Source organism: Cibotium barometz, chromosome 2 (genome assembly GCF_041138505.1).
Source record: "Cibotium barometz isolate CiBa-2024 chromosome 2, ASM4113850v1, whole genome shotgun sequence".
In the NCBI taxonomy this organism is placed as follows: Eukaryota; Viridiplantae; Streptophyta; class Polypodiopsida; order Cyatheales; family Cibotiaceae; genus Cibotium; species Cibotium barometz.
The window spans coordinates 2,113,096-2,138,782 of NC_141047.1; the positions used below are offsets into that span (position 1 = coordinate 2,113,096).

A 25,687-nucleotide genomic window follows, 5' to 3' on the forward strand; every position below is an offset into this window, starting at 1 on the left:
AAGCCTTTGTCATATAGCCACTGGGCCCGTAGAGCAATACATGATGGTAGCAAAGCTCACCCACAAGCATTCATTGAACTTGTGCTTGGTCACTAGAGAATGGGACTTTGAGAGGAGAAACAAGCCAGTAGAGAAGGCTGTATGTTTCAGAACGGACAAGCACATGCCACACTAGGAAGACATTAACTACCCCATCTAATCATGCTATGCAGACTCTAATACATGTACATTTCCTTTTACAAGCAACATCACACAACCCAGGTAGATGTCGGGATTCTCACTAGATTTAATAGCACTCACTTGTGCCCCAATCCCATTCAGACACAAGAGAATTGGGCAAAGAAGATATACGAAGAGATCAAAAGGGTGTTGATGCTAAAGAATTCGAAGGACCCTTGCCTACCCTTTCTCATAAGGGTTATCTACAAATCCACATACTCATTAGATCAGGCTAGTTCATAGTGGAAGACACCTCCTAGAGACAGGAAGGATATAAAGGATTAGAGGCTCTAAGAAGACCACAACGAAAAACCACAACCCAAGGAGCACAAGTTTTCTATTTATGAGCAAGGCAATATAACCATGGAGTCAGGGTTGGAAATGGAGGCTAAAAGAGAGGCAACAAGGGTGCACAGTAGGAAAAAAAAGGGCAAAGACCATGTAGAACAAGGCAATGGAATTGAGACTACAGAGGAAGAACAATAGCTTGCCCTAGAGTTGCCAAAACAACCACCGTTGCCAGAAAGTCAAGACATCACCTCTATGATATTCATGCAGTTATAGGCGGAAAGTCAATCATACAAACTCTCAAAGAATGCAAAACAGATGGCCCACCTACTACTAGTTGAAAATGATGGTGTAGACTTTGTAGAAGTGCCGAGCTTGAATGTAGAAGAGGGGTGTGCAAAGAACATCATCTATGATACTCTTTAACTTTTGAAATCATGTGCAACAAGGGTACAAGCATATGGGAATGCCTTAAAGGATACACAAGAGGTAGGGCAAAAATATGCACAAGAAGCCAAGGCTCTCAAATTGTACTTGAAGATGACATACAATAGTTACTTGCAAAGGTAGAGTTTAAATAGAGGAGTCTTTAAATCTCACACAAAATAGCCTTGCTAGAAGCTCCAACAAGAGGATTTAGCAAAAGAGTCAAGTCATTAGTAAATGCACTGCTGATCTTGCAAAAGCATGCTCCAGGGCATCTAAGATGATGCAGGTTACAACAATGCAAAGAGCCCTCAAGCAAAACACAATAGACATGCTCCAGGGCATCTAAGATGCAGGTTACAGCAATGCAAAGAGCCCTCGAGCAAAACACAATAGATATGCTAATGCATCTTTAGGTCAAAGATGACTATATAAGGGCAAAACACTACAGATATGCTAATGTATCTGTAGGTCAAAGATGACTATATAAGGGCATTGGAGGGGGAGTTACAAATGCTTAAAGAAGCTCAAAAGCAGGCCGATGAGCCATTCCCTCTTAGCACTCCTGTGCCGATAGCCGTGAGGCTTTAAAGGATGCAGCCTTAATGCTCCCTAATCTCCTATGCGCGACAACGAGAACCCTCATAACAAAGTGAAACAGATACGATATAGCTTAGGCTTGGCATTCATTTGCCAAGGGATGATGCTCGATTAGACCCTTTCCTTGTTGTATTTTTCCTGATTATGCAGACAAGAGACACATGTAATAATGATGTTTTTTCAAGGGACCCTAGCCGTGTAGAATTTTGGTGACTTGTACCAAACTCAAATGCACCCCATGGTCACTAATTTCATAGCATGGGCATTCTTATTTGAGAAAGCACCTCTTGAATTAGCAAAAGAGTACATTGAACTGACAACCAAAGAATATGTGGTAAGAATTCCAATGGCCATAGCCATGTGCAAGGTAGCCTTAACATGGTTGGAGGGCATGGGCAAGAAGCTGACTGCCAAGACTTACAAAAAGTTAGTGGATATGGCATGCCTAGCATATGTGCTTGTTGGAAACTTCCTATTGGGTCCACCAACAACTTCAATTACAAATAGAAGAAAATGTTTGTTTCTTTAGAACCGAGCATGTGGCATACCCTCAAGAAATCCCACAAGATGACTAAGGAGAAGTCGAAGACCTCCTCGAGGAATTGGAGAATTTGGAGAAACACAATGGCCTATAAGAGTCTGATGGATCCAAGGTGGGGGAATATGAAGATGCCCAAGGCAAGGATAAAGAGGATAAGCAAGAGGGCAAAGAGCCAACTGAGGACAAAGACATGGAAGCGCAAGGGTTGACTACTCATGGGGGAGAAGGGTGAAAGATAAAGGAAATCAACCCAAAGAAAGCCATGACCACCAACCGGATGATGCTACAAATGGATTGAACAAGGCGGGAGAACACAATGAACAACGAGGGAAAGGAGAGCAACCCACCCTAGCTCAACACTTAGAGTTTGCAGAGCTACCTCCTTCTACAAGCGCACAAAAGAAGCATTATAAGCTATGGCATTACATCGATTGAAGCATAATTGAAATCCCTAAGGCTTTTCAAATGGCTTTTCCAACAAAGAGGCTAGAGCCCTTGATCCCTTGGCACATGCTAATACTAGAACATGAAGAAAGTGCAAGAGAGGAAAGTTTGGATAAGGAAGGGAAACTCCTGAAAAATTCAAGAGTTAACCTGCTATGCAAAACAGAAATACGAAGGTATAACACTTTCATTTACACAATAGCCCACAACAGAGTGTAGTCTCTGGAAACACCAAATATCTACAAAATGGAGCTGCCTCCGCTAAAGGAATATTTTGAATCTAGATGGAGGCAATGAAACACATACCACATAGAGCATGAAAGGGAAGGATACCATAGACCGCTGAAAGAAATTTTCTTCATAAGGAGCACCATGGAAAAGTAATCAACAACGGAAACTCATCTGGTTCACAAGAGGCTCATAATATAGGAACACATATCAAAACCCAGCGAAAAGATCCACAATGCATGCCAATTAAAAGGATCTATTTGTGGAGAATTGGAGAACATACTCTGAGGTGGCAAGCCACTAACTCCTTGATTAATTTTCCAAAGCTACCTTCTTAGGTGAATCCATCACTGAGCAGTGTGGATGCTCGAAGTCATGAGCTTGTTCATTGGCAAACACAAGGATTCTCAGGATCTACATGTCCAAGCCACTTGCAAAATGTTCCACACATTGTTCATTTGCTTGACAGGTTTCAATGAAATAAATAGCACTAGGGTATGGCACATATAACACGAAAGTGAACTGTAGTAGTTAGCCTTTGAGCCATCGGCCAAACTCTTAGGCAGATCTACGAACATTATGAGCAAGCTTACTACCTACCATCTCATCACTAAAGGACGTTTAAGGAATGTTTTCTAATAGAATTTTCCAATGTGACATGTCAAAAAAATTCTAACCTTTTCTATCAATCCACTTCTTAGACATCATGCCATCCACTACAACTTCTCATTGTGTGGGTGGTGGGGGCTTCTCCTGAACCACTATCTCTTCCTCTCCTTTCCTCTCTCTCTCTCTCTCTCTCTCTTTTCTCCCTCCTACCCCTTCTCTCTCCCCCTCTCCCTCTCCTATCTCTCTCTTCCTCTCCTCCCTTTTTACCCACTCTTGTGGCAAAGAAGATGGTAGTGGAGGATTGGTTATTCTCTCTACAGGCGTCAACTCTCTTTTTTGTAGGTGGTGACATGCATGGCTCATCCCCCTCTCTATCCTCTGGCATTGGGGTGACATGATCGGCTCTGTTTGAATAGTGGGGGGTGACAATTGCCAGGATTATAGGTGGCATAGATGGTGTAGGGAAGTGATAGTGCCGCAAAAATAAGGGGTAGCATGGCATAGGGTGAGGGTGGTGTCGTAGTAGGCAAGGGGGCTTACATGCCTAATGGCACACTTGACTATGATAGTGGGGGGTGACAATTGCCAGGATTATAGGTGGCATAGATGGTGTAGGGAAGTGATAGTGCCGCAAAAATAAGGGGTAGCATGGCATAGGGTGAGGGTGGTGTCGTAGGCAAGGGGGCTTACATGCCTAATGGCACACTTGACTATGATAGTGGTGGGTGACAATTGCCAGGATTATAGGTGGCATAGATGGTGTAGGGAAGTGATAGTGCCGCAAAAATAAGGGGTAGCATGGCATAGGGTGAGGGTGGTGTCGTAGTAGGCAAGGGGGCTCTGTTTGAATAGTGGGGGGTGACAATTGCTAGGATTATAGGTGGCATAGATGGTGTAGGGAAGTGATAGTGCCGCAAAAATAAGGGGTAGCATGGCATAGGGTGAGGGTGGTGTTGTAGTAGGCAAGGGGGCTTACATGCCTAATGGCACACTTGACTATGTGGGCACGTGGATCCCTAGGGCTGTGTGGCCATGGGTTTTTTAAAGTTATTTTAATTTTATTATTTTAAAAATTAAAAAAGGAGAAGGTGATTTTTGCTACGAGTGTACTTAGGTGTGTGCATGTATGTTGTGTGTGCCCAAGAGTGGACCGCTGTGTGTGCACATTGGGGTTTTATCATTTTTAATGGGTGTGCACATTGGGGTTTTATCATTTTTAATGGGTGTGCATGTGCATGTGGTGTGCACACATGTGCCTAAATGCACATGAATGGGTGTGCGAAGTGGATAAGGTGCAGGTGATTATGGGTGCACAGGTGTTTGTAGAGAGTGTGCACAATGTGGGAATGTATATGAGTGTGTTGTGCATGAGTGCATGTGGGGGAACGTATAAAGGTGCTCGTGCATGGGGTATCTTGTGTAGTCACAGTGTAGCGGGTCTACACAAGTGTGTTTTTAGCTTTTTTGACCTTTCTAGCTCTTTGTGTTTTTACTCATTCCCAAGAAATAAGTTTATAGGGGTGTTACATTACATATGTACATCAAGGGTTTAAGTTTATAGGGGTGTTACATTACATATGTACATCAAGGGTTTAAGGTTTGTGGTGTGCACACTTAATGGGCAAGGGTGAAGAACCACTTCCCCATCCACGATGAAAGCTTTGATGTGTGTGTCATTGGCTTTATCGTTGCGCTTCTTTGAACTTTGGCCAATTGGTGAGCTGATGTTGTGGCATGGTGCACAGGAGCGTCATGGAACCATGGTGATCTCCCTGGGTGTGGATAGCATATGGGAGTGCAAGGGAGTATGTGTGCAGCACAACGGAATACTTGGCATTCGGGCGGCTCATTTGAAATTAGAATTATTAGGAGTGAGACCACTGTGAATGGACTAAGTGGCACATTCACAGCTTCTTTTGAGTGCTTCGTCGGTGGGTTTAGTATACACATAGGGGGTGCCACTACTCTCTAAACCTCCTTACACTTTGGGGGTGGTAGTGGCCTTAGGTCTCCACATGCACTTGGATTTAACATTCGAGCATTTGTGGGGCTTTCGGGCACAAGTGTCTTTGATCTTGGAACCGCGATGTAGGGCTTTTCTTTGTAGAATCCTTATGCCATGAGAACTTTTATCATAATCCACTTAAGTAGTATTGGGTACTAGATTGCTGCTTAGGTCTTTTTAGATTAGGGGATTGTGGTGTGGACGAGACAAGGGTATTGGGAGACCCAAACAAAAGAGTTCCCCTCATAAGACTTGGCCTTTTAACTAGGATCCATGAGACTCAAGTTGAGAGTGCCACATCTTTTCTCAAGGGTTGTTTGGCTTGGTCTCTCTGTGCTCCAAGGTGGGCTTTGGGCCAAATGGTGGTTGCTACCCAGTGGGCGTCAAACTTGCTTTAACTAATCAGGGTACTCTTGGTCCTTTTTAATGACCTCCCCAAGAGTCCATTGAGGTTAACATTTGGGGGGTGGTCTTCATCTTTATCGATGAGGTTTCAGTTTTCCAATAGGGTTGGAGGAGGCCGATGCGTCAAGGCAAAGGAAGTGTTATATGTTAGGGATTACCTAAAATGATGGTGTATGGTTGGATGACGAGGCTTCAAATGTTAATATGTTTGGGATAATCTTATTCACTAAAGGTATGGTAACCATTCTGTAAGGTAGCTCGAGTGCCTCGGTTTTTCTTCACTTGCTACTACTAATGATGCAATCAATGGGCCACCGAAGATGTTGCTTTCTTTCATTATACCTGCACGTTAAAACTTATACAATGTAGGTTTAGATCTAATGAAGACATTCACTTTAAAACAATCAAGACGGTCAAGGATTGGGAATTTTTTACCACGGTAATTATCACTGTGGATATTATGAAGGGGGTGGCCTAACAAGGTCCACATCTTTCTCCAAGACAAAACATTTGTGGCTACCCTTGGTGTCAACCAAGGGTAGCCATGTAGCTAGGTGTTTTTTTAGGGGAACTCTAGCTCAAGGTGAGCAAGTTCCACCAAAGTGTCTTTTTGTAGGGATGAATATCGCCAATTTGGTAAGTCGATCAAAGATCACCCAAATGGCATTATTTGTGGTCATCAATCACAAGTAAGAATCAAGCTAGCTTACCTTAAGCACAAATACACACTCATGCACTCACACATGCGAGCAAGAAACTCCACAAGACTCCATAGCCATTAAATAGCCTAAACATGAAAGCATGCAAGAACTAAGAAGAGATTAAGACAAGAAAGAAAGAAGGAGCTCCCAAGCTTGAGCTAAAATGTATCTTTAAACGCTCTCGTAAGTCTCATATATACGAGTGGGATTTTCCCAACCGCCCACGTCCTGGTGGTGGGCTGATGTGCACTTCGGAGGGATATGTATAGTATCCAGGATATACCCCTCGAGGTGGGTAATTACTATACATGGGTGTTGCGTGGTGGTTAGGGTGCTCTAGGTGGAGTCTGTCTCCTTGGAATAAAGTTTTCAGGCCTAGGTTAGCTGGTCCTCTACCTAGGCCTAGTACTAGTACTCGTTTGGGTTCTTGAAACACAATAATGATCTGGGGGAACAAGGAGATTTTTCCCTCTGGAAGTTAGAGTATGGTTGTTCATTCTCAGAGGAACAATTGCTCATTTGTGGAGGTAGGGGTGTGGCTTAGCAAGAGCATTGACTGTTCGTCTTCAAAAGTGCAAAAATATAGTCATGGACTTAGTTTAGGAATGGGTGTTCATAAGCAACTGGACACGAGCAACCATGAATAAGTTGAAGAATGGATGTTCTCTCCAAGAGGAATAACCATTCGATTTTGGAAAGAGTGTAGCCATGGGTAGCAGGGAAAACGGGCATTCACTCATAGAGGAACGACCGTGGGGTTGGTTTAGGAACGGTCATTTACTCTGGGAGGAACAGAAGTTCATCTTTAAAGGTATAGACGTTCGTTCATAGACTGACAGTCATGTGGTTTAATAATGCCAAAACAGTGTAGGGTTTACCCTTGAAATGTTGAGATTAGCCGATGGAAATAGTAACTTCGGGGATTGTACCACTAGTACCCATACATCCCCGATACCAAAATCAAGACCAAAGAAGAACAAACTAGCCAATATCTCTAAACTTATTACCAAGTTTGATGGATTTGGGGATCCCATTCCTCATTTGGAGAGATGTATGAAGCATTTTGCCATGTAGAAGATCGGGTTAAGGTGAGTGCCTTTGGCCTCACACTTAATGGTAAAGCGGGTCAATGGTTTCAATCACTAAAAATAGAAGACAAGGTCACCTTTGGCCTCACACCCCCATTAGCAATTTTTATTGCTCACATTTTTCTCCACGTGTCGCGTTTCTTTAAAAAAAATCATAATTACCCATTGGCTCTTGGCCCTGATGGAACGTACCGTCCAACTACCATCTGCATGACCATGGGCTCTAGGTTGTTAACTTCATTATAGTGACACTTCGATGGCAAAAAATAAAATAAATTTGGCACACTTAATGGTAAAGCGGGTCAGTGGTGGTTTCAATCACTAAAAATCGAAGACAAAGCCACCTTTGGCACCTTGAAAGAGGTCTTCAAAGTAGGGTATTCTCAAGACAAGGGACTCGATGGAGTCATATCAAATAGTTGCATAATGTGAGCTAAAAGGAAGGAGAATCCATCTGAGGCTACATCAACCAGGTAAGATATCTTTATTCTCGCTATAATAATAGGGACAAGTTCTTTGAGAAAAGGCTGATCAGTCAATTCTTGGAAGGACTTGAAGATGTGGCCTTGCATAACTCCGTATATGCTCGGGGACATACCTCCTTTTGAGCAATGCTATAGAAGTTCCATGGAATTTGAAGATAATTTCAAAGAAACCCGTTCTTGAGAATTGCATGAAGGTACTTTTGACTTGCAGGGGGGAGGGGGGGTCACTTATAAATATGTAAGCGTAGCACGTGGGTTTAACGGAAGGAGTTTTTAAAATCCCTTTTTACACATTTTTTTTACATACATAAGGGTACCATTTAAAAAGGGGGTATTTATAGATTGAATAGAAAAAGGGTGTGTTTTATTCATGAAAAATTTACAGATAAGGAGTTTTTAAATTAGGCCTTAAATGCATGTGATATAGAGAGTTTACATAGAGTGAACCCCCCCAGACTTTTGAAGCTTCCTTTAAAACCATAAGAACGAAACTTGAAGGAAAAGGGAAGAACCCTCTTCAGGGTAATAGGTAGAGTAGTTAGCAGCTACATTAATGGCCAACCTCATATTTACCCTGAGAGATAACTAGTATGGTGCTCGATTTATTGAGAAAACCACACTAGTACACAGAACATCCACATTTGAGACCTAAACCGCATCTCTACGGCACTTACTACCAGAGATGCGAAAACCAAGAAACATCAAACTACTACCACCAAAGAGTTGCTCAAGCGGCGAGGTCATTACCACAAGCCTTACTGCCTAATCCTAGGCAATGCTGGCCTCTTACTAGCGCTTGCACATCACAATGCACCTCAACCTGGCCATGAACTGGCCCAATGAGGTATTCTCAAGGTACCTGATATACCCTTGCCACCACTAGTCCTTCCGCCACACAACCTCCTTTACCACCACGAGTGACCCCAGTTCACCAGTTAATCTTGACAAAAAATTTCAAAGAAGGTGAGGAGGAGGAGGCAACCATTATGTGATGGAGGGTGAGCACATGTACCCTGTATACCTAGCGAGCGACGACGACTAATACCACAAGGGCGGGACTTAAATAGGGTGTCTAAATGACCACCTATGTAATGCTATCATTGCGATCAAGAAAGAGATGGCAAGTACTCCTGTGACTACCCCTGCCTCTACTTCACAAAAACAAGGAACCTGGGACAAGCAAGTATTTTATCTTCTAAAGAGGTTCTCAAGAAAGCATGAGTGACCACATGAACTCAAAAGAAAAGGATCACAAAGATTGGCAAGGGAGACGGCCGTGTCATTATACAAAGTGGATCCGATGAGGGGACAACTACAAATGTGTCATCCTCCTCATCTGATGAGGAGAAGATCTTGTTACTATCCACCCTCAAAAAAGAGAGAAGATAAATCTTAATCATTTGCTTAGAAGATTGGTGGAATACCCAAACCCAATCGAGGGGAAGAGTAGGCTAAAGGCTAGTCAAGAGCTAGTCAAAGAATCCCAGGAACCTCGGGGGGCAGTTCACGCTGCAGGAAGTCCTTTGATGTCTAGCATGAAACCAATTGATGAAATCCATGAGCCAAATAGAGGACTTATCCATCAGGTACTCTTCGAGGATCTCCCTCAAGATGTTCAACGAGAGCTAGTAACAGTTTCACATTAGGCGGATCTAGTTACCTTAAGAATTTGAAGGAAGACGCCCAAGGAAATTTGACACTGATGTTCATGTCCCTATACCATACACTCTGAGAAGCCTAAGCATGAACAAGGATCATTGAATTCATAAGTCCACCACGCTGTTCCAAGAGACATTGTTGGTATTTCTTTCTTTTTATCTTCACAAATCCTTATTCCCATTGGCTCCTTGCTTCAAGGTAGCTTGAGTCTATGGTAGGATTTGAAAGATTTGATGGAGGGGAGGCTCATAGTTGAAATGGAGGAGCAATTGGAAGGCAAAACAGATGTCAAAGAATCTATAAAACAAGAAGAAACCATAGGTGTACCCACGATACGTGTGAATAAGTTAGGGAAATATTTTGAAGGAGATGGACTTAATGCAGTGCTACCCCTAGCTTTCGATGAACTTCAAATAACCGGCATCCTAGATGGTGGTGCAGGAGTGAACATTGCCACCAAAACTCCTATGGATGACATTGCGTGAAATTAGCTAATGGAGCCACGACAAAGCCCATGGGTCTTTTGCGGGATTTGAAACTTAAATTCTCAAAACCAGTTTTCGACACACATTTGTTGATGAACTTTGGCCTACAATTGCATCCTAGGACAATCCTTCATGAGTTACATTCACAAAAAGGATCAAACGCTAAATGGTGAACCTATGCACTTGGAAGATCCATCCAATGAGTGGGGGACCCTTGGCATAATACTCAGTGACTATTGTTGATGAACTTTGGCCTACAATTGCATCCTGGGACAATCCTTCATGAGTTACATTCACAAAAAGGATCAAACGCTAAATGGTGAACCTATGCACTTGGAAGATCCATCCAATGAGTGGGGGACCCTTGGCATAATACTCAGTGACTATTGTTAGATCTACAATAGTGCACATGTGCTAGGCATGTAACAAGACATTGGAAGATGAAAGGGATAGTATGGAATTCGTGCCTCCTCCAGAGTAGGAAGACTCTGAGAACTGAATGCACATTCTTGCCACCATGGATATAGTTCCAAAATGAACTAGTACAAGATTTGCCATGGTAGATGGATAAGAGGTTACATCTCTCTACATGCTGAGTGCCACATGCATGCTTGACACCTTGAAAAACAAACTCATGAGTGTAGAAGAGGTGAAGCCATTTACGAGGGAAACCTACCCGTAAAACCCCTAGAACTAGCGGTTTTAAGGGAGAAAAGGCTTATGTCTTCCTAATAGAATCTGATGATCATTGACTAAGGTATGTAGAGGCTATCGATGTATATTTAGACTTCTGCCAAGTGTGGAAAAAGGAGCTTGATAAGTTTCCCATTTTGGTTAACAAGGTAACCACTAAAGGGGGGAAGAGTCACCAAACTCACAATTAGAACCCCAAAACTTTCTTACTTTGCTCGTAGGACTCAAAACAAAAAGTTGGTGCAAACTAAGCAAGAAGCCAAAAAAAGAATGGAAGAGGAAAGCACTAAAGCGGAGGAGACCAAATAGGTTCCCAAACACTTCAAGGCCTACAAGGTGGGCAACCACTTTGTACAATATGAGAAGGCTAAAAGATTCCATGATGGAAAGCTTGGAACATCTTATAATGGTCTGGACAAGGTTAAGGAGATCAACCTAGCAGGTCCAAGATGAGGATCCATAACCTATCTATATCTGAAAAGACCTCTCCACAAAAGAAGAGGGAGAACTTATTGACCGACTCATTGAATTCCAAGACTGCTTTGCTTGGAGTACATTGATATGAAAGTTGTACCTCCTAAAGTGGTCAAACATACCATCTCCATGGTGGAAGGGGCAAGCCCAATAAAGCAAAGAGTGTTTCATATGAATCCTAAGTACTCCAAGATGGTCTGTGAAGAGATTGATTGGTTCATAGATGTCAGATTTATCTATGAAATAGAGCACACCAAATGGGCCTCACCCATCGTGATAGTACCCAAGAAAAACAAAAAAGTTAGAGTGTGTGTGGACCTCAAAAAGGTCAATGCAGCCACGAGATAGGATCACTATCTGCTGTTACCTTTCACAACAGAGCATGTGCTAGAGCATGCAGCAAGGGAGGAGGCCTACAGCTTCCTTGATGGATTTTCAAGCTACAACCAAGTATTTATTAACCCAATGGATCGGCATAAAATGCCTTTTTTCACTGAATGGGTCACATATGCATACCGTGTCGCCCCGTTTAGTTTAACCAATTTCCTAGGAACTTTCCAATGCCTAATGTGTATAGCCTACAAAAGAAGTATCTACGAAACTTCCTTGAAGTCTTCATGGATGACCTTTGTGTCAACTCTAAAAGGAAAGCACATCTATGGTAAGTGCTAGAGAGATGCAAACTCTAAAGAATCTCTCTTAATACTTTGAAATGCTAGTTTTGTATTTGACATAAAGTGATCTTGGGACACATTATCTCATAACATGGCATTTCCACCACAGATGGCATTACATTGTCATTTTCAAGTTACCACCCCCTACCAACTTCAAAGAAGTCTAACGGTTCATGGGGCATGTTGGTTATTACCAACGTTTCATCTTTATGTATGCGACATAACTCGTCCTCGTTATGGACTCTTGGTTGTTTTTGAATGGACAAAGGAATGCCAACAACAAGCATATGATACCCTGAAGAAAGCATTGGCAAGTCCCATTTGAGATCCCCCAATTGGGAAATAATATTTCATGTCCACATAGATGCTTTAGCTTTGCGATTGGTTGTGTACTGGCTCAACCACAAGAACACAATAGGGACTTCCCTGTTAGCTTTGCTAATCGCCAGTTGAACAAAGTAGAACGAAATTACACAACCACAAAAAGAGAAGGGTTGGCCATGGTCTATACGGTCAAAAAGTTTCATCATTATCTTCTGGTGACTAAATTCATTTTCTTTGTAGACCATCAAGCTCTTATTTCCCTTCTTGCGAATAAGCTTTACACCATGGGCATAATCATAAGATGGCTCTTAATTTTATTAGAGTTTGATTTTACCGTCACAGTATGCAAAGGTTCCCAACATGTATTGGCTAGCCACGTCACACATTCCTAATGGAGAACCACTGGTGGGAATCAATGATGACTTGTGAGATGCTCCTCTATTCCAACTATGCTTGATTCTAGAATGGGGAGAGGAAGTTGCAATTTCTTGGCTAATGGCTGATACAAACAAGGAAAAGACGGAGTAATGAGATGAGGAGTCTACGAGGATTAGTACATCTCGATTTTGGAACAAGCCCACTTTGGGGCTGCAGCAGGTGGACACTTCGCAGTAAATACCACTGCTCAAAAGATTCTCATGGGCTTATGGTGGCTAACCTTATTTGGGGACACGGCTGAATACATCAAGCAATGTGATGAATGTTAACGGTCTATAATTCCACATGAGAAGGAAAGAATGCCTCTCTACCCCATAATGTCCTTATAACCATTCGAGAAATGGGGGATTGATTTCATTGGTCCCATTAGGTTGGCTGCCCAAAACACCCAAGTAAGGTATATCATATCAACAATAGACTACCGCACTAACTGAGTGGAAGCTAGAGCCATAAGAAAGGCCAATGCAAGATCCATCTCGCCGCCAAATTCCTTTATGAGTGTGTGATCACTTGATTCGGATGTCCTTTTGAGCTTGTCAGTGACAATGGCACCACTTCATCAATGAAATAGGGCGATTCTTGCTATAAGAATTCTTGGTTACACACACCGTAAATCTTCACCTTATTATCCCCAAGCGAATGGCCAAGCAGAGAATATTAACAAGATGATATGTGTTATCCTTACCCCAAGACCGTGGAAGTAAGTCATGACTGGGAATAGAAGTTGCCAACTACACTCTAAGCTTATAGGACACCATACAAAGTGTCCATTAACATAACACCTTTCAACTTAGCGCATGGAACTAAAGTAGTCATGCCCATGGAATTCTTAGTGCGAAGCCTAAGGGTTGTGGTGCAAGAAAGACTCAATGGGAACGTCTTAAGTGATCGACTCTTTGAGCCAGAAAAACTAGATGAAACATGTCTAAGAACTATGTATGGTATGATTGTAGAGAAACTAAGGCGTAAGCAATGGATTGGCAACCAAAATCAAGGACAAGGAGATGAGGGGGATATGGTACTTCTTTATAGCACAAAAAATCACAAAAAAGCTTAAATACAGAGGACTAGGACCCTTCCTAGTAACTGAAATAACCCTGCAAGGCACTGTACGCATTGAAATGCTCGATGGCATGGAAATGGTGGGTTATTTCAATGGCATCAAATTACGATGAGGGGGATATGGTACTTCTTTATAGCACAAAAAATCACAAAAAAGCTTAAATACATAGGACTAGGAGATGAGGGGGATATGGTACTTCTTTATAGCACAAAAAATCACAAAAAAGCCTAAATACAGAGGACTAGGACCCCTCCTAGTAACTGAAATAACCCTGTAAGGCACTGTACGCATTGAAATGCTCGATGGCATGGAAATGGTGGGTTATTTCAATGGCAGCAAATTACGATGCTCGTACGAGCCACTCACGGCTCTCCTACATTATCACCAAAATCCTTGCACTCCATCAATCTGCTTGTCACCCTCTTTTTCCAAAGCCAGATCTCTTTCGACACCCCCGCTACCCTCTTCACCCTCCCAATTTATCCTCTCACAGCCAACCTCCTCCTACATTATCACCAAAATCCTTGCACTCCATCAATCTGCTTGTCACCCTCTTTTTTCAAAGCCAAATCTCTTTCGACACCCCCGCTACCCTCTTCACCCTCTCGGTCTATCCTCTTACAGGCAACCTCCTCAATCGGGCCCACATCTTGGAACATGGAAAAGGCATAGAATTTGATGCCTCGATCAAGCTAACCGTGCCCCATGGCCTATGTTCTTTTCCTTATGCTTCCTCAAAATCTCTTACTACCCTCGCTTGGATGGAAGGGGAAGGGTGGCAGGAAATCTACATGGCCTACAAGCCCCTTCATCATCAAGCACCCAAGCATACTCCCTCCATGGCCTCTAGTGTTGTACAATCGGGTCTACCACCTGTAGATCCTCACCCACCACACCTCCATCATGCAAATCGATGAATCACATGTGGCCTTTCTCCAAGATATCACAACAGCGCCTAGCCAAAATCCAAAAAGCCCGCCACCACTGCCACACTGATGTTGGCGAGGACGATGACGATGATGATGACGAAGATGATGATAATGATGAAGATCCCTCCCCAAGTGGTGGCACCCAACCCTAGAGGTCCAACACCTGAAACCCTACTCCCACTCCCTGCTCGCACGCCCATAGAGGCTCCACTGCACCACCACTGCCAAACCCACCACCATCTGGCACCTGGCAATGTCCACTCGACACCCCCACTCTCCATGCCAAACTAACTTCTGGCAGCAACTTTCCACCCCAAGCCTCGTCCCTAACCACCCTTCCTCTCTTTCCTCCACCACATGCCACCCCTCCTCACTTATCCTCGCCACATGCCACCCCTCCTCACTTATCCTGGCCACCCTCACCCCCTATGTACATTGGGTTGGGCCTACCGATGCTCCACCATTACAAACCCTCATCATCAATGCCCCCACCCACCTGCTTGATGCCTCGCTCTATACATAACCCTCTACCCCAACAACCCCTCCACTCCACGAATCCCTAACCCAATAGGCTCCTCTCGATATTCCCCTAGAGGAAGGATAAATCTCCTCATAGCCACCATAGGACCAAGGAGAGGTGGATCCCCCACTCAATCCCCTTAATTGGCGCAACCCCCTGGATTGCACTGAGTTTGAACATGCCATCTAGATCGTGCTTGGTCGCCAACTCCAACAGGACCACCTTACCAAAGTCATAGATCATATGGACATTAATAATGTCCTATGACTCTACATCAATGCCAAGAAGGATGCCTCGAAGAAGTAGCACTAGCGAAGGTAGCAAGGGTGATACACGCGACCCAACTCAGACACAAGGCCAATCGCTTTTTCTCTCATGAGTGAACAACCTATTTGGAGATGCCCCTTCCTTTTAAAACCCCACATCTGGCTCAAGTACTACAAAGCCCCGTGGTATATCTGCGCCAACCCGGTATATCTCCCCATCCGCCGTCGATGGGCATGGGACCTGTTCCGCCAAGAACAACATTAGAACCTAAAGATACAATTCAACCTTCCATGGTTCAGTCCTCCCCCTCCCGGCGCCCTTACATAGAAGAATCCATGAAAGCCTAGATGACAACCTTACATAGAAGAAATCATGATAGCCTAGATGACGGCCTTCAATGTTGAATAGGAGCAAATGCTCGATCCAATCATCATCGCCACCATCCGCTTCTTTAACCTTATCATCACCCTATTGGCCGAGTTTCCAACATGGCATCACTACAATGAAAGTGACCAAGACCTCACATTCGACATCAACAAAAGGGCCCCACCATCAAGCAACTCTTTGCATACTACGAGTGCATTCAGTGGATGCCAGCCTAGCAACTCCAAACCTTCAGAGACATGATGGAGACAGTCTTTTGAACAAGCTACAAAGATTTCCACTGCTCCCCCCAATACCCAAGATCGCGGTACGATTTTGTCCGCACCTACTCCCTCTACTACCGCCACTAAACTTCATTGCCAGTTTTGGGGATGGAATTTGAGTTGAGGGGGATATGTTAACCACAATGGTTAACATTACTCTTATTATTTTTCGATCAAAAGTGTGGTCGCACTTCATGTAACATGTTTTCATGTAAAACCACACTAAGTTCTTCATGTAAAAGATATGGGATGACCAAACTTACGACGTGTGTAATGTTGGCCATGAGCTAGAAAGGCTAAGTGTACGTAGAACTAGATAACTAGTTCTGGGCCCCCGATTGTCACAAATGGGCAGCTAACCATTGTAATAAGTGAGCTCTTGTATATAAGTGACTTGAAAGAAATATGAACAGATATACAATCCCATTATCACATTTGAGTCTTCTTCTCTCTCACTCTCTTGTGTGGTGATGGTGGTGAGCTTGTTTGCTTATGCATACTTACTTGCTTGATTGTGTGTGTGTGTGCTTGTAGGTTATGTTCTCCATCTCCTCTCCATTCCCTTCTTCTCTGTTTCTATCTCTCTCTCTCTCTCTCACCCTCCTTGCACACATGATGGTATTGAGGTAGAGGTTGACTTTCCATAGCTCCTTCCCTCTTTGCTCTCTATAGCCATAGCCGACAGCTTGAAGCTCTGCACACAAAAATTGTGATGTGCCCAATACACAACCCAAAAAAAACTATAGTTTTGTTATCACCTTCAAGTGATAATGGCATGACTACTATGGATTTGTGGAGATGTCATCATCTACCCATAACCGAAAGCTCGAAGCTCTACACAAAGATTTGATGCACCTAATGCACAACTAAAAAAAACTACTTTTGTTATCACCTTCAAGTGATAATGGCATGACTACTATTCACTCTATTGTCATTAATTAATTTATGACATCTAAGGTTTTTAAACCTCAACTAAGGTTTAAAAACCTTACCTTTAAGGTTTTTAAACCTCAGCTAAGGTTTTAAAAACTTAGCTCTAAGGTTTAAAACCAAAGCTAAGGTTTTCAAGTTTTTAAAACCTTAGCTCTAAATCACATCAGAGAGAGGAGGAGGATCATGGAATCGCAGAGAGACAGGAGGATGACCCATCAACATTGTCCCCTTCTTGCCACCCCGCTTTTGCTTAGCTCGTTCCTCAACTGGCTCAACCTTTCTGTCTACTTGCCTATAGTTATATCGTATGGCTTCTCAATCTCATGCGTGCCTGAGAGAGATGGCTACACTCGCCTCATATGGCTTTACAACCTTCTATGGGATATCCATGAGTAAGAAACAGTTTGGGTGGTGGTAACCACACTCGTGTGCCTGAGAGAGACAGATACAGCCACGTGTGCTCCTAAGAGAGGAGGACTTCACCTCTATGCCTACAAATGTGTATGTGTGTGTGTGTGTGTGTGTGTGTGAGAGAGAGAGAGAGAGAGAGAGAGAGAGAGAGAGAGAGAGAGAGAGAGAGAGAGAGAGAGAGAGAGAGAGAGAGGGATACATTCACCTAAGAGAGAGGGAGAGAGAGAGGGATACATTCGCCTAAGAGAGGGACCTAGTAGATGTGCTTGGGCTTGCAAGACAGAGCCACACACTTGTCTAAGAGAGAGGGAGAGAGAGAGGGAGAGAGAGAGGGATACATTCGCCTAAGAGAGAGACCTAGTAGATGTGCTTGGGCTTGCAAGACAGAGCCACACACTTGTCTAAGAGAGAGGGAGAGAGAGACGGAGAGAGAGAGGGAGAGGGAGAGGGATACATTCGCCTAAGAGAGAGGGAGAGAGAGAGGGAGAGAGAGAGGGATACATTCGCCTAAGAGAGAAACCTAGTAGATGTGCTTGGGCTTGCAAGACAGAGCCACACACTTGTCTAATCAAACCTAACCCAGAATCTCGTGTGAAATTTCCCATCCTAAGATCTCCGAAATCTTTTTTGGATCAATAATAATTATATATTTTACCTCAAAAACTGTCCAAAAACAAAAATAACTTGAGAACAACCAAGTACCCTCTAGACTACTAAACTTTACAAAACATTTTTTAATGAAAAAACCTCTTAAAATGCACTACTGAACTTTACAAGTCACTTTTATTCTCATTTAGGATTTTGCATAGAAAATCCCTTCTCTTCTCCTCCATTAAAAAATACGGATGATCCCAAGAGATCTGATAGCCCAACAGAATGCAGTCCTCCATCATTGCTTCAGTAGTGGAACCACGAGGGGACTGTTTTTCCATTATTCCCCCTTTCTTAGACCAAATCTTGACAATAGGTATGGTTCCGACATGATTTTCTATACATGTAACGAAAGTGCGATCAAGTTGCTTTGTTTTCCAGTACCACCTTTGAGTTTTTGGTCCAAATTTAGGTGGGCTCCTCTTCCCATCCCAACACCTCACCCTGCATCATATAATTTAGCATTAGGACTTACTCCTAGTATGTTCGAAGCTCCACCCAACGTGGACAGGGATCAATTGATATTCTTTTGCAACTTTAGTAACAACACATCCAGCTCAGTACACCTCATTTTATTCACATTGCAAACAGACCAACACAAGCACACACATTTATGCATCAAATCTGATTCTTGCAGTCCAGTGCTTACAACCTTCATAAACACAATGGCATTCCTGTTAGACCATATTTCCCACAAGACACAAGCTCTGATAATGTTAAACAGCACTCTAGATTGTTCATCACACTAAAAGACCATTTGCCCAAAATTTAATCCCCCTAGAATGTCTAGAAACCCAAAATCTTCTCAATCCATTTTGACAACTTGAACCATGTTCCTCTGATTGCTGGGCAATCCCAAAACACATGTTTACCATCTTCTAGTGATGACTTACACCTGGGACAACTACCACTGGAAATATTTTTCTTTTGTAGTTTGGAGCCAATTGGTAATGCCCACATACATACCCTCCACATAAAAACCTAAAATTTCTTAGGAATCTGGCTATCCCAAAAAAGTTTCCACCTCTTCTTCCAATTTAGGGGGCTCCAATCAACTTTCCAAATTTTATTGCAATACCCTACATTGGCATCTCCTTTTCTCATTGGTGCATATAGCTCTCTGGTTTTGCCATCCTTTAGCTTAGTGCCATTAAGCCAACCCAGTCTTTAATCGAGACAGAGCTATAAGAGGCAGTGTAACACAGCTCTCCCAAATCTTTAAAAAAAGCTCCTAAGGTTTTAAACTTTAATAAAAATTTAAATCACTTTGTTATACTAAGGTAGCCTAAGGTCTCCTTATACGAAATTAATGAAAAAAACCATGTTGGGTGCCTAAATAAAATAATACCGGTGCTTGAGTTTAAGGACGTTTAAAGGCAGCACGATGCAAGACGAGGAGCAGAGCGCAAAGAGGAAGCGGGGCAGGCCGCGCAAGTACCCCACGTCGGAGCTCTCACCTGAATCGTCAGTGAAGAGGAAGAGGGGCAGGCCTCGTGAGGACACTAGCCTTGGGATCGTGGCAGTATCATCGCCTGATGTGCAGATGGCCGTGGTCGCGGAAGCTCCTGCAACAGACGATGCAGAGGTTCATAACAGCAGCAGGGTCAAGAGAAGAGGGCGGCCCAAAAAATGGAGCGATGGAGCATCACATGGCCAAGGGACATCAGGAGAGGAGGCTACAGAAATGAAGCTTAAGGTAGAGCATCCAGCCGACAGAATCGCCTCCAGACGAGCCATTTCTCATTACAAAGGCCACTCCCAGGCCCTTTCACTGCTGCCCATGGCCGAACCGGAGGTCACCAAGCACTCCCCTTCGATGGATGCCGTTGTGAAAGTGTTCTGTGTCCACACCGAGCCCAACTTCTCGCTGCCATGGCAGATGAAACGTCAATTCAGCTCCAACAGCACTGGTTTCATCATCAGTGGGCACCGGTTGTTGACAAATGCCCATTCCGTGGAGCACCACACTCAAGTCAAGGTCAAAAGGCGTGGCTCGGACACCAAGTTTCTGGCCACAGTACTCGCAATGGGGACAGAGTGTGACATTGGTATGTTTCATTGCATCTTCGACAGAAAACTACAGCCTATGGACATATATGCTCATGTCATGGTTTAGTGGAGAAAGTAGCACGCATTTGTTGTGAGACTAAACCATGACAGGCTTTTGGCTTGCAGCTCTGTTGACAGTCGACAGTGATGAGTTTTGGAAAGGTGTATGTCCTGTGGAATTTGGGGCTCTTCCCAGTTTGCAAGATGCAGTCACAGTCGTGGGCTACCCTATAGGTGGTGATACCATCTCAGTAACAAGTGGAGTGGTGTCTAGGATTGAAGTTACGTCTTATGTGCATGGAGCCACGGAACTTCTGGGAGTGCAGGTAAATAAGGTTTTGATATTTGTGGAGTTAATTTCCTGCTCATGCAAGTCTTATTCTGGTTTTGGATCGTTCTAGAGGTGTGTCCAGTCTCTGATACTTGGAAGCTTTCAAGCTTTCAAGCTTTGAATCATGTTTTAATTGGATCACTCCATGTCAGACACAACTTCTGGTTATGGTTTTGTGGGATACACAGCTTGTGCATCCGTAATAGTACTTGTTTGGCTAGGCTAGTCAAGCCTAATTTATTTGGGAGCCAAGCAGACAACACGTTTGGAAGTGTTGAACTTCGGACTTGGATGATTGTGGGTTTGGTTATAACTTAGGAAACTCAAGGTTGAGGGATTAGTTTTTGTTGGCAAGATCTCTTTGAAGACTAAACAACAGACCTATCAATGATTTTATGGCACTGGGTGTTACCCCCTTGCAGAACCATGCCTCAATTGGCATGCATCCATAGCACTAGACACATGCACCGAGATTCCTCATAGGGAAAGCTGTTGGTGGACTCACCACCCAACCATAGATCCACTACTTTAGATCACCCCCAAGCGTGGGAGAGCCATACGAGTGAAGCATGAGAGAACGATGCTACCAATCCTTGGGCCACTTTGTAGTTAGACCACCACCACACGTGTCCCATACCATGCAGGGTATAAGCCTACAAAGCTCGACAATCCATGCTCCGCCTCACGGGCTAGTCTAGATCCAGACCCACACATGGATGATTCAACTTAGTGATGTGTGCACACCCTAGTCTCTTACATAGGCCTTGGTCTTTTTTCTAAGGGATTATTGATTAGCTCTCTCTATAGCCAATAGCTAGCCTTTCCTACACTCCCATGGCTTGCGTGGGATTAAGATACTTTTCCTCTTAAGAGCTCACCTCCACAGGGACGAAGCCAATGGATTATCCGTTACATATTCAAGAACCATGGTCCTTGTTGGATATTGGCTCCCAATGGTGGTTTTGTATGGACATTGGGAATGGTTTTAGTCGTAAACATTAGGGACTATGGTTCATTTGATTTTATGGAAGTAAAAGCAGCTTAGTACATTGACTAGGGCAAGTAAAAAGGCTAGGAATCTATCTACATGTAGGTGCCTCGTGCAAGTTGGGAGGAGGAGATTCTCATGGCTACAAATCAGCTTACTTGGTTGTGGGGAGATAACATCATTGGTTATGTACTCTTGGCTTGTACCTTGGCCTATTCAAGTGGGCTCTCATCAATGGAAAAACACAGGAGTTTATGCTATTATCTTGCTCTTTATCAACCATGTGATTAAGTGTATCGTTATCTCACTAATCCTTCTTTTGCTCATTAACCACGTGCTAATCATCTTGCTTAATCACTTTGATCCACCTTGAGTACCTCTAATCTCTCCATCTCTATCCAACTAATGGTTCCAGTAATTGGTATCAGAGCCTCATCCTCATTCTCATCCCTCCTAGCTATGGTTGAATCATCATCATTAAGACTTTATTATCACTTGTCAAAAGTGCACAGCGGAAAGCGTGAGACATAGGCACAGAGAGAAAGAAAACGAATCTGCATAATGAAGAAGAAGCAATGATACAATCAGCCCTGTGCAAGGGGTGGTCCCCGTAAGTGAGGGCATGATGAGCAACTCCCCTGAGGGAGGACCCGGGCGTGGAAGCCCCTGTCAAGATGTCTACAAATGAGTAAGAGGCTGGCCTTATGTAGCCCCTATTGGAGCTGGCCGATTGGCTTTAGAAAAAAGACCCACGACTGGACAAAATAAACATGTGAATAATGGGTGGCCAACCCTACAACCAAGGGCCTGAACATGAGGGAAAAATATGGTGCTGCCCGGGATAAATCTGGGCACCCCTGATACACAACTTGGGCACACTACTAGGAGATGAATAATGCTAACACCCCCTCTCAAGATCCTGGGAGAGAAACCGGTCCAAGGAGCTGGAAAAGGAAACCTCCAAAGCAAGTCGAGAAGTCGATCTGCTCCCGCCTATGCCACTTACTCCAAGAAACTGCTCCCGATCCAGAAGTCCATCAAAATCCAAAAAATGAACCACCAGATGTCCATATCTCCAACCCAATCTTTATCACACCAGACCACACAATGTGCTCCCTCTTTAGCCCAAGAAAGGATGTCGTCAGACTCTCTACCTCTAAGAAAAATCTTCTCCTTAGAGAACACCGCCAAATTGTCTCCCTATTGGCACCCCCTCTAGACACCCTAGAGGCCCACAATGTCTACATCAGCCATGGTACTCAAGCCTTCATCTCTGAGCTTGTTGAGCACCAATCTCCAGAAACAAGGTTTCCAGATCTCCATGTATCCCTCGGTCCAAGAATGCCTCTTTGTCCTGCTAACACTCCAAGTGGAAGAAACATACCTCTAGCATTGTAGCTGACAATCCTGCTGGCACCTGACCTTTAAAACCTATATCCATAACTCGCCGTCGCTTGATGGGACTACTACTCACACACCCCTATGAGTCACCCAATCACATGGCAACACCCCTTGAGCTCTTTGGTGTTAACTATGGCACTGAGCTCAAGAAAGCTCTCCTGCCAAAACCTGACACCCTCAGTTGGCAAGCTCCCAACCAACTAGTCACGTGTCCATGTGGAACCAAACATCCACAACTCATCATCCCAAAGCACAATCTGATGTCAATCATTTGCTCCAAACTGCTGCTCCACTGGTACCTACCTGTACCCAATGAACCTGTACACCTGCCATGCATCTTGTTCCCATCCTGCAACTGAGCAAGTACTTGTGAACCTCGACAACAGCTCTCGTCACTAAGTGACCTAGCTTGCCTTTGCATGAATGCCGATATCAACCTGTACACCGAGCTCCCAAATCAATGCTCATCCTAGGGATGAAGACTCCTGTGCCTGTACCTTGTAATCCAGAAGGCCATATGCCTGGGGAATAGGAGTGGCTCAACTTGCCAAGTAACCACATCCCCCTCTCAGGGTGAACACCCTGAGAACCTAAAGGAAACACCTGTACACCAGCAAGACTCTGCTGAACTAGCACAAACTCATAGACCCCCTCTGCTGTCGAGAAAGGACTAACTGTCTTCCATACACACCTCCAGGATGTGAATCCAAGTGTGCACCCATGAGTCTGAAAACTCTGACAAAGCAAAGATTGGCCGAGCAAGGGCTCTAGGCCATGTGGGAAGGCACCATTCTTGGAAAAGAACACCTGCCTCCACTGCCTCCAAAAACGTAGATGAGATAATGCAAAAAAACGCTGCTGTAACCAGCCGGCAGCAATTGTACCAAGAAGAAGAGAGGGAAGAGGACAACACAGCATCTTTAGCACCTCCCATAGTCACAGGGGACGGCGGGGACGGCGCCTAGGAACGCGGGGACGCCGACACGGGACGGCGCAGGGACGGGGACGGACGGACATCCCTTGACTGGCGTTTCAAACCGGGGACGGCGCAGGGGACGGCGCAGGGACGGGGGACGGCTGTCGGGGACGGCCTGTGCGGGGACGGCAGATAGCCGTTGCGCTTGCCCGTTTCTGGCCGTTGCGCCCGTTTCTGGCCGTTGCGCCTGCGTGCCGCGTTCCTGCCCCACTGTAGCCGTTTATGGCTGTTGGGCTTGGGCTCTACTAGCCGTTTATGGCTGTTGGGCCTTGGCCCTCTCTCTCTCTTGCCTATCTATATAAGAGCCCACCTCTACAAGGCTACAAGCTGCCACACACAAGTTCATTGCTCATTGCTCAAGCTTCTTGAATCTTCTCAAGTTCTCTTGAGTCTCTTCCAACTTCCAAGTTCCAAGCTCTAGGGCCTAGGCTCTCACCTCTCCCTCAAGCCTCTTGAGTCGTGACTCTTCCTCTCTCTCTCTCTCTCTCTCTCTCTCTCTCACTCCTCAAGGCTCAAGAGTCAAGCGGCAAGCCATCTTCAACCATGGCATCCTCCTCACGTGCCGGGGCTTCTCGTAGAAGGACAACGGGATGGACATGGTGGGAGGAGGTAAACTACACCACATCCGTTCATGGAGGCGGTTCTCGGCCATGGGTATGCAAGCTTTGCCCGTACCGGCGAACGGGTGGCGCCGACAAAGTGCGAGCCCACCTCTTGCATGAGAGTGGGCATGAGGTGAGGTTTTGCACGAATGTCACGCCCGAGAAGAGACGGGAACTTCTTGACAAGCTTAGCGTCTACGAAGCGGTCGAAGCGACAAGAAGGACACCACGAGTGGCCGTGGATCCCGCAATGATGGGGAGAGGAACTCAAGCCTCTACCATGGAGTCATGTGGTGGATCGGGATCATGCACACCATCACCTTCGCCATCAAGTTGGAATGTTACTCCATCCACGACACCGGCACCCTCCATCTCCACGGCCTCTCAATCATTACGTGGCCCACGGCGACAATCTACACTTGGGGAGAATTGGAACCCCAAGTTGAAGGAGGAGGTGGATATGGCGGTGGCCCGCTTCTTCTTCCACGACCACATTGCCTTTCAAGCGGCTAGGTAAGTGCAATCGATCATTGCCAATTCATCATTCATGTTTTCATCATCCTAGTCTCCTTCTCATTAGTAAATTACTTTCTTGAATAGGTCGGAATACTTCAAGGTAATGGTTAAGAAGATTGGGGAGTATGGCTCAACCTATACGCCCCCCTCATCCGAGAGCTTGCGCACTACATTGCTCGACAAGGAGAAGCGCATTGTAGAGCAAGCGGCCGACAACACAAAGCGGCAATGGGAGAGGAACGGAGTCTCCCTCATTGTGGATGGATGGAGTGACACCCGCAAGAGGAGTATTCACGGCATGGTTGCATATTCCCGTGGAGAGATGTACTTCATCTCATCTCATGATGCATCCGGCACTGGGAAGAGCGCGGATGTGCTTGCGGCGGAGTGGGCTACCACCATGGAGATCGTTGGCCCCGAGCATGTAGTGGGCTTTGTTGCGGATGGGGAGCCTTCCAATAGGGCGGCGGGAGCTATTCTCCAAGGTATGTATGGACATGTCACGGTGTCCTTTTGTATGGCTCATTGCCTAAACAACCTCCTCAAGGACATCGGGGCATTACCATGGATCAGCCCGCTCATTGAGGAGGCCAACACCATGGTCTCCTTTGTCCTCA

At 44.7% G+C, this 25,687-nt stretch overlaps 1 protein-coding gene across 4 annotated transcripts in view; it reads left to right on the top strand.

The window, feature by feature from the left end:
* Window positions 1–19,556: 19,556 nt before the first annotated feature.
* Window positions 19,557–25,687, top strand: part of LOC147640550 (protease Do-like 9) — a 50,624-nt gene continuing 44,493 nt past the window's right edge. The window contains exons 1-2 of one of the 4 annotated variants that reach the window (XM_086812887.1): window positions 19,557–20,255; window positions 20,383–20,582. In XM_086812887.1, the coding sequence (XP_086669013.1) occupies window positions 19,592–20,255; window positions 20,383–20,582 (864 nt within the window). In that variant the 5' untranslated portion in view covers window positions 19,557–19,591. Of the gene's footprint in view, window positions 20,256–20,367; window positions 20,583–25,687 lie in introns of all 4 variants that reach the window. The other 3 variants (XM_086812890.1, XM_086812885.1, XM_086812896.1) reach the window with 3 other exon arrangements.